The following is a 9,972-nucleotide window of genomic DNA, read 5'->3' as shown; positions in this document are numbered from 1 at the left end:
CATGCAAAAAAAAACCCTCTTCTCTTCAACGCGATCCCGGCTCCAGACCGCATCCAGGACTCCGATCTATTTGGACCCGGGTTTGGTTGTTTCTCGGTGCCACGCCAAGGGGATCATCCTACGGCTATAAAAAAAGGGAGATCGCATCGTAACGTAGCTGTAGCACCGTGAGAACCGAGACGGCTGAAAGCGAGCCATCGGAAGAAACGACACCGCGGAACGGTCTCGGAGCTCCGGCGGCCATGGCGTTGGCTTCTCGCTTCCTCTCTCGATCCCGACAGGTACCCTTCTCTTTCTCTCTCTCTCTCTCGATCTCCGAAGCAAAACCCTCATCGCCCGCTAAACATCGCTGGATCTGATGAGGTGGACGCATCTTTCGCGATCTGCGATGATCTCTCCACAAGGTTTCTTGATTCGTGTTGTTGTTTCTGATTTCTTCTCGATTACTTGTTAATAAATCAATGTTTCTCCAAGGTTGTTCTTCTGGAGAGTTTTCCTAGGGTTTTGCCTTTCCTTCCCGTGATTCTGGAAATCAAAGCCCTCACTTGTATCTTTTTTTTTTCTTTTCTTTTTTTTTATTTGAATCGTATTGCTCTAGCGGAAGGTGGTTTCCTTTTAAGATAGGAAATGATGGAAATTTTAATGAATGTTTTCTGGTTCATGGCTTTATCTTTTGGTACAGGATTCCTTTTTTTTTTCATTTTTATTATTCTATGCCTGAAATGTTGGTTTGTGTATGAATTCTGATTGTAATTGGTTGCCATGAAATTGTACTTTTTACCGAATCTATATGTGCTGTGATTTGATCTTCATGTGTATAGCAATTATGGTTGGTGAAAGACAATTACTTGATCCTTTCCGATGAAATCGATGTCACACATTTCAATCTTGAGTTGAATAGTCCCAGCTCTCAAGAGTCACAACCATTTATTTGGAAGTTGACATTTTTATTTTCAAAATGCTAACCAATGGTACCATGTTAAAGCTGACAATAGTGAGAAATTTCTCTTATCTTGGAATGCATTTTCTTAGGCTGACACCTTGTCGCATTTGAGTTCAGTCAGTACTTTGATGCTACCCTGTCAATCGTTGTGAGAATATTCTTTTGATGTGTCTACTGTTTGTTTGATTTATTTTCAGATATTCTGCTACAAGTAGTTTCTACTTGGTTGTTGTTGTTTGGCTTCAGCCTCTATGCTGCTTATGAGTGGGTTTTTGTCATTAAAACTTCATTTTTCTGTAATTTTGTTAACAATCATGTTGTGAGATTTCTACGGGTGCAACGATTTGTTTGATTTTATTATCTTTTTCGGTTTTTATTTTCTTGCTGATTTTTTAGTTTGATTTGGAATGAGTTGCTAAGATTTCCTTGATAAATTAGGACTATTCTGTTCCCACCTCACTGTCCATGGTCGTATCTTCCTGACATTTGTGATGTTGCAGTTGTATGCTTCTCAAGTTATTCTGCCTCATGAACATGCTGTCTCAGTACGCTCCTATGCCAAAGAAGCTGCTCCATCTAAGCTACCTCCCCTTAAGGGAGATGGTAAGCAGATTAAATGGACGTTCTTTTATTGATTGCGTATGAAAAGGCTGATTAAAAAAAACACTTGTGTTATGTTTCAAATCTTTTAATTATGTTTTGCAGACATTTAGAAATTCGTTCAAGATTTCTGTTACTTTATGGTTGATTGATTAGATTTCTACAGAGAATATGTGTTCAGACAATTATGGTCTAAAAATTTAATGAAGTAAGATCCTGGCTTTGTTTGAAGATTTTTTTCTTCTTAACATGCATCTTAAGGAGGTAGCTATTATCCAATAGATTACTTTAGATGCATTTGGAGGAGGTCATGAGAGAGGGTTGTAAACTTGTAATATTATTCAATAGGTTTCTTTAGATTGTGTTGTGGCTTTTGAGAAATGCTTTTGAGGAGGAGTGCCTTTCTAATATTCTATCACAACTGAGTAACAAAACCTGCTTGTTAAAGGAAACTGGTCAAAGTGTCTTAATGTTTCTTCTCCTTTTACTTCAGGCGATTGCCTGTTTTTGGCTGCTATTTTTCATGCCATAATGATGCCTCTTTACTAGGATGTTGGTGGTGATCGGATTTTATTGAATTAACGGGTCATTTTACTTGCTTTTTTGTTGAATGCTCTTGTCAACATTGCCACCATGGTGATTCTCCTAGTTGCCTAGGCTTTCAGGCCTTAGTTGTGGCCTAGGTGGGAACAACCTCTAGAGCAAGAATTCTTAAATGATGGTGTTGCAAAATTCCCCAACAATGCTTATGCTTCCTGTAATTCCTTTTCCTTTTTCCGCTTTCAATCGAAATCCACATGAATTTTATTATTTCCTCCATTAAATATTGTCCATGCTTGTGTTCCCACTGCAGCTTGTGAAAAACCTAATACTTTGTATTAATCATGTCATTACATAGTTCACTTTTGTGGTTTTATATGTTATATAAATTTTATTTAGTTATATGTCAAGTTACAAAATGGTTTATTTCATATGTAGTTAAGCATGTCGGTACAAATGCATATGCTATTAGTATAACTATCATTTGTGTATTAAACTTATGTAATTTTGTTTCTGAGGTCAAGTAACCCGATGTATTCTCAAGTATATGTATGTTAAGTGCATCGGATACTGCATAAATTCCTAAGATGTGATATACGTAATGTAAATATTAAAAACAATTGTTGACTATTGACCCTAATTGATGGGAGAGGGCAGGGGCGGTGCCACATTTGCATGCCCCCCTTCCAAAAGAATCTGAAAAATTTGTAAGCCAAAGACTTGTCTTAAAATGTTTGGCAATGCTGCCCACCTTGCTTAGCCCCCATGAAGCTTGGAAAGAAAATCCTACAGCCCCCTGTTACTGTATGGTTTTATTTGTTGCCACATTTCTTGGTATCTGGAGGTGTTGTGAAGCCACGACCTCATATGAATCAGTTTCATAACAACTGTAGGCGCCACCATGTATATCTCTTATAGGACTGAGGATGACAGTATAAGTATGTCTAATTCATATGGAAACTAGGAGATGGAGATGATTGATTGGAAAGTAATATTCTAATTTGTATGGAAACTAGGGGACCAAAGCCAATTAAAACCATTCCAAGTTTCTTATTTTTATTTTTCTATTCTAAATTTTATGGAAACTCGGAGATAGAGAAGCTGTTTATATTCATTTATCAAGTAAACTCTTCCACGTTCCTTTCTCACTATCTCAATTCTCAAGGTAGCTTGGATCCTTCTTAAACTCTTTTATCTTCCCTTCTTCTGGTTATTTATAGTTTGTTCTGCCTTTTCAATTTCTCACCCTGAATCATCAAATTTTGCAGAGGAAGGTGAGTACCACTATAACTTTGTTAATTTTCTAAGAAAATATTTATAAAATTCTTGGTTTTATTACAACAGCCCATGGAAACTTATGCAATCTTATTTTTTGTATGGGTTCAATGATTGAAAGCCAGTTAGTACCATCAACATAATCCTTCATCAGCATAAGTTATTGCATATTTTTGTTCAAAAATTTCTTATTATTCATTATAATATTATAAAGAATATAAAGACCCCCCCCCCCCCCCCCCCCCCCCAAAAAAAAAAAAAAAGAAAAGAAAAAAACAGCATCAAATCCTGGTCCAGCCCTGGGAGAGGGCTTGTCCCTTTTCTTTGAGCATGGATAGGCATGATTCCTCTTATCCTTTTCTTGTGTTCTTTCTTTCTCTTATTCTTCCTCACTTTCTTTATCTATGTCATACAGAAGTCTTTAATTACTCTTTCTTCCTTTTCAATACCATCAGTTCTTTTTCTCCTTTTCTTCTTGTTACTTGTTTTACAATGAGTCAAATGTGACAAGATTTATTAATATTTTAAATTTAACTAGAGTAAAAGGATGGTTAACTATGCCACGAATATGTAAGCTATTTTCAATCCATAAGTAAAAGGGTGATTGACTGTGCCAGAAATGAAAATTCTGTTACTCCCCCATCTCTTATGGAATGATCTTTAATTTAGCACATGATGGAGTTCTTATAAGTTTTAAGCTGTTTTCTTTTCATTTCAGTAGTCAATTGAATTGAAAGAAACTTGAGTCTTATCAACCAATTTGCAGTCATCTTATTGGTTTCGCCCTCATTCCTGATCATGTCAGGGGAACTCTTACTAGATCTGGTGCAAGTCTTTCTATATCTCCTCTGCTGACTGATTATTGTAATGAAATTTATGCAGACCCAAAGTTATATGGTACAATTTGACTTCTGTTATTAATTTGTGATTGGTGCTTTCAAGCTCTTTAGTGGAAGCTACTTTAATTGATGCTCATAAATTTTATTTAAGTAGTTAGTCGTCTTTATGTATTTAATTACTGACAATGGCTAATATTTCCTACTGGAAGAGATGCTGAAGAACATCTTCTATGAGGTAAAGAACAAATTTGAGACAGCCCTTGGGATACTGCGAAGGGAAAAGATCACAATTGATCCTGATGATTCTGCAGCAGTGGCTCAATATGCAAAGGTTATGAAGACTGTTAGAGAAAAGTAAGACTTTGTTTTGCTTCTGAAGAGTTATTAGTTGACGAAGCTTAATTATCAATATTTGGCTTCTTGTTGACTCTCCTTGCTCTGTCTGTACTTCCTTTATTTGTCAAAGTGCTTTTAGTGAGGTGTATATAAGGTTTCTATATGGATCATCTAATCATGTAATATTTAGAATTACTTTCACTGGTTTTCTATATCAGAACCTGTCTCTTGGTATTTGACCATGGAATTTTGATTCTAAGAGAAGACCATGACCGTATGCCTGCTAAAATAGTTATTGGCATCATGACATTTATCTGTCACAGTAATATTAACTAATAATGGTCATCTGTTTCATAAAATACCATATGCAGAAAAAAAATTATTGAACAGTCAAACAATTTCTTTCAGAGTTGGTGCTGTTGTCACTTGACTGCTTCATAAGACATTCTCAATACTGAAAATTTACTTAGAAAGAATATAACAATAGGTTAATGTTATTAAAAAAATTGTATCTGACAGTTAGATGTGTCTTCTATATATTATCAAATATTGTTAGTGAATAATTATGATATGTTTTGTTTACACTAGAGTAAGAAAATAGAGTGCTCCCTTTTGTAAATTTTGTTTTGATGAATTATTACTTACATTACATTTAACAAAAAATTCTTTTATGGAGGGTACTTTTGATCCTATGAAATGAAAGTTCTCTTAGCAACCTCCGTCTATTGTTGTTACTGGTTAGCTTGATGTTATAATGCAGAAAATGCATAGATTTTTATTTTTCTCGGGTTTATGTTTTAGAAGGCTAAGGATTGGTTGTTTTTAGTTAAACATAGGAGTCTAAGGAGAGTAGTTTGTTAATATAGAGGGTTTAGATTGTCTAGGAATCCTATGTTGAGTCAAATCATGTTGGTTGAAGTTTTATCTTCATTATAGGTGAGTCGAGAGTCCTCTTAAGATTAGAAAACATTGTTATAGGTTGTTTATGGGTCTATAATTATGGTTATATGAAGAGTTATGAACTTTATGTGACTTGTGGGTTACATCGAATGAATTAGTTCCTCCATGGAGGTTTCGTTTTCTATATCTAATCGTATATCCTTGATTCTCCTTCATCCTCATCCTCATCCTCATCCTCACTCTTTTTTCAGATCAGTGATTTCAGCTGTAGCTCTGTTGTGCATTGCAAAAACATTGAGAAGTTTGTCTAAAGTGGATTTGAACAAAGTACAACCTAGAAGGATTTTCAGCAGCTCATACTTGTATCTGGGGCTGTCAGGTTTGAAATTTTTTTAGTCTAAACGTAAGTTTGCCGAATTGGTACCAGAAGACATATTGGCCGATGACCGATTTGGCATGATACAAGTCTGCACTGTGCTTGTACTATGCCATTTCAGGTCATACCGAAACAGGTATAGCCGAAGAGGGAGGGGGATAGGGAGGGAGGGAAGGAGGGAGGAAGGGAGAGGGAGAGGGAGCCCATGGAGAGGAGGAGAGGGAGGGGGAAGGGAGAGGGAGAGAGAGGAGCGGTTGAAGGGAGTCAACGCTGATGAAGTGTGGGGAGAGGGATAACGAGAGAGAGCGGGGCAGTCGACTCACCTTGTCGGTGGTGCCTCGGCGGTTAGGTTTTCGAAGGGTCTTCGTGACGCGGAGTGCGAGAAGACTCTTGTTGTCGGGTTTCGAAGGTATCAGTCGAAGGAGGGGCACAAGAAGGAACAGGTCCAAATCCTTTTATTTCATGCCAATAAGTCAAATCCAATTGGTTCAACCCTTGAATCCTTTTATTTGATTTGATCCACGGGTCTTGAAGTCGTCAGGGGATGGTTTAAAGGCTGAACTGACCTGCACAGACGAACCGTCTTGGGGTATGGGCTGAACCATCCAGTTTGGGTCGGTTTGGCATAGCATGATCTAGACTAGCTGAAACCATTTGGTCTGTTGGGTTTCAGTCCGTTTTCGGGTTTATAGGAATAGACTTTCTTTAATAAAAACTGTACTTTGTGTTGTTGAAATAAGATATCAACTATGTTGTCTAGGTTAAGGAAAAGCTGAAACTTTTCATTGATGTTCCTTCCCACATGAAATTTCAGAAGATTCTTAGGTTCCTAGCCAATGTTCAGCTTTATCCTCTCCAACTAGTAGCTGATTAGTTGATGTTGGCACTGTTGCATGCCATTACTATCTGATTTTTTTATTTTGTACCATCTTCGCAGGATAAGTTTATTGTCCTCTGATTTTAAGTTTGAAAGACTTATTGTTTTTTATAATCTGGTCTTTATGCAGGGCGGATTTGTTCTCAGAATCTCAACGAATTAAATACACCATTGAACAACAGACACAAGGCATTCCTGATGCTCGGACATATTTGTTGACGCTACAAGAGATACGAATCAAGTATATAGTGTTATTTGCTTCTTAAATCTGGTTGATTATTCTTGATTAATTTCTATTTTAGGTTGCTGGACTCTCCATATGCATAGCTTACCATTACTTCTTTCCTAGGTTAATTGGTTAACTATTTTCCATGTATTATGGTATGAGTGATGGCCGCATTAACTAAATGTTACCACTTTTTCAATATCCTTGTGTGATGTATGTCTTCTTCCATATAAACCAGTTATAACAAGTTGTTCATTAGGGAAGTTATGTTCAATTCTCTCCTTTTTTTTGGGTCTAAAATTGGCTTCTTAAATTATTGAGAAGTCGAATTTAATTTATCTAATACTTAATTTTTAACAAGGTAGAAATTTGAAGATAGAAATAATATGTAGAGGCTAGGGCATGCATTAGCTAGCAGATTGCAATTGGTGTTATGGGAAAGCATCATCTCTGCAAAATGTAGTATCTGCATGCAATCACGAGTTAGTTGCCATGGTAATGGTTTGATAATGCGTAGCCTTGCCCGAAATGGTTGTTAAGAAGATTATATTTATATGAATGAATATGATTTCCTTGGGAACAAAAAGGCATTCAGGCTTTCATTGTGACAAAACTCGGCAATAAAAGATCAAATACGTATCAATAATAATGTTTCCTATGAACCTTAATTAGCAAGATTTTTTAAGTCCAATGATATCCAATCTTGTCTTCTTTCCATAGTAATTTTGCATCTATAATCATTTTAAAAATCAGATACACTTGAACGTTGGTCAGTAATAAGGGAATAAATCCAAAGTAGTTTAACCATGAGAAGGTTGTAGAAATGTGTAAACAATGTGCTTGAGAAAACTATGATCTTGGGGCATCTTTAAAGTGTCTACTTATCTTACTAATATAATAAATAGATTCCAGTCATCCAAGTGTTGAAATTTTAATTCGATTAATTTATTTATTTTTATATGCATTAGTGGAGAACATAATACAAAGGGTACTTCTCTTTGTTTATTTCTATGCATTTATTAATCCTTTCTATTTCATCAGATGCAATTCAATGAATTTTTTGTTAGTGAGCTTCAAGAATTTATAGGGATGAAATTATATTTACATGCTTCTGTGAGAAATCTACCATCTTTTGTTATTGGGACCTCATATAGTTCTTTTTTTTCGTTTTCAGGAGTAGCCTTACTGATGACCTAGGTGCTGAGGCTATGATGATGGAAGCATTAGAAAAGGTTGAGAAAGAGATTAAGAAGCCACTTATGAGGTCTGACAAGAAGAACATGGGTCTTCTCTTAGCTGAGTTTGACAAGATCAACAAAAAGTATGTAATGCATGATATCTTCTGGCACCGTAATAATTTTGTTTCATTCTTTCTTGAGAAATTTACGCTCTTCCTCTTTTTATGCATATAATTGCTGGTCTGTATTGTAGATGTCAGTTTTCTTATCAAGTATGTCAGTTATTTGTGTGCACTTACATGGATGCAGACCAAGGACATCAAAAAACTATACCTTATTTGAACATAATATGCTTATAAATTGCTTTCATCATGTTATCTGTATCATAACTACTCTCTGGTTACATCATCAATGAATTATAGCTTTATAAATTAACTTTTATATCCTAGTGTCATAAATTGTTAACATCTGATAACGTAGGAGGCATCACACAATTCTTATTTTATGCACTCTCACCTGCTCTTATTTTCCCTGCTTACAGTTCCCAGACAGCTTTTTGTTGTGAATTTTAACCTTGTTAATTTCTGTTAATGAAACTTTGAATTAGGCTTGGCGTTAAAAAGGAAGATCTTCCCAAGTACGAGGAAGAGCTGGAACTGAAAATCGCCAAAGAGCAATTGCAGGAGCTAAAGAAGGATGCTCAGGAGGCAATGGAGACCCAGTTGAAGAGGTTTGTATATTTATGATCTTAATAGAAATATTATTTGTCTGCATTAAAGGATCTTGGGAAAAGGATGACCTATGCATCTGATGCATTGCAGTGTATGGACCAAAAAATCAGTATGTGAGGTTCTTGCTGTTGAGACTGTTTCAGACCAAACTCTTGGACAGCCATCCAAGATTTTATTGCATTGGCTATTGTAGCATTTATTAGTTTGCTATCTGCATCAGCTTAATTTTAAATCTGAATGCAAGTAAATATATTTGTGCATTAAAGTTCATTCAGACATATGTGAGCTTGCATGTATCGTATATATCTGGGTTAAGCTCGATGCTCTTAATCAATTTAGAGGGCTGCATGTTTTACTAGACAAGATAGAAATATCTAGTATCACATGCACCGACAGACTACACCCTTTTGATACATTCTGTATCTATTAAAGTGTATGAATTAAGTGCAAAATCATATATTTAAATGGATTTGTGACATTGAATTCACTAGTATAACTTGCTTTATATTTGTGTTCTACGCATCAACCTTGCCTAGTTTCTTATAATGTATATCTACAGGGAGGAATTCAAGGATGAGCAGATGGTAGATGCAAAATCACTGGACATACGGAACTTCATCTGAGATTTTGTATGTCTTTTATGATCCAAACCCTGAGGGGCTTTGTCTCTTTATTGAAGAAATGCTGTTAACAGGCTTTCCTTTGGTTTGTAATAATACAGCAGCCAAATATGCTGCCTGTCATGCATCTGGGCACCAGAGTTTTGGTTTTTCGGTTTATTTCTTGATCATATTTTGGATTTATCAAGTGTTGCTTGCACATTTCAGTATGTCTCACCACTGTGTTATCTGCTACATCCTGGACAAATACACCATGGACATCCTAGTTGCATTGTACTGCTGACCAGCAGGTATTATTCTTCTGCCACTAAAAAGCGGGTGGCATAATGAGGTCTGAATTGTTAGCCAAGCGGAGATCTATAAAATACGTTGGCGCACGATTAGGAGATTCGAGCTTTGATATCCCACACCCGTTCTCAGACATACCTTCTTTTGCTTGCTGTTTTCTGATAATCATTTCCTATTTTAAGGTTCGCCTCTCAGCTCCTATGGCCATCAGACACTGTTCTCTTTTAAGCTTAAATTCTGGCT

The 9,972-nt window shown here is 36.2% G+C and overlaps 1 protein-coding gene across 1 annotated transcript; it reads left to right on the top strand.

Annotated features, from left to right (window-relative positions):
- The first annotated feature begins 72 nt into the window (after positions 1–72).
- On the top strand, positions 73–9,657 carry LOC103715881 (probable ATP synthase 24 kDa subunit, mitochondrial). Its single transcript, XM_008803659.4, has 7 exons — positions 73–281; positions 1,444–1,546; positions 4,407–4,551; positions 6,817–6,927; positions 8,087–8,233; positions 8,698–8,820; positions 9,381–9,657. Exons 1-7 carry the CDS (start codon positions 243–245, stop codon positions 9,442–9,444), a joined length of 732 nt encoding a protein of 243 aa, XP_008801881.1. The 5' UTR covers positions 73–242; the 3' UTR covers positions 9,445–9,657.
- The last annotated feature ends 315 nt before the right edge of the window (positions 9,658–9,972 follow it).

Source organism: Phoenix dactylifera, chromosome 1, assembly GCF_009389715.1.
Source record: "Phoenix dactylifera cultivar Barhee BC4 chromosome 1, palm_55x_up_171113_PBpolish2nd_filt_p, whole genome shotgun sequence".
Lineage (NCBI taxonomy): Eukaryota > Viridiplantae > Streptophyta > Magnoliopsida > Arecales > Arecaceae > Phoenix > Phoenix dactylifera.
The sequence above is the reverse complement of the archived record's forward strand: the minus strand, read 5'-3'. Positions and strand labels throughout refer to the sequence as shown.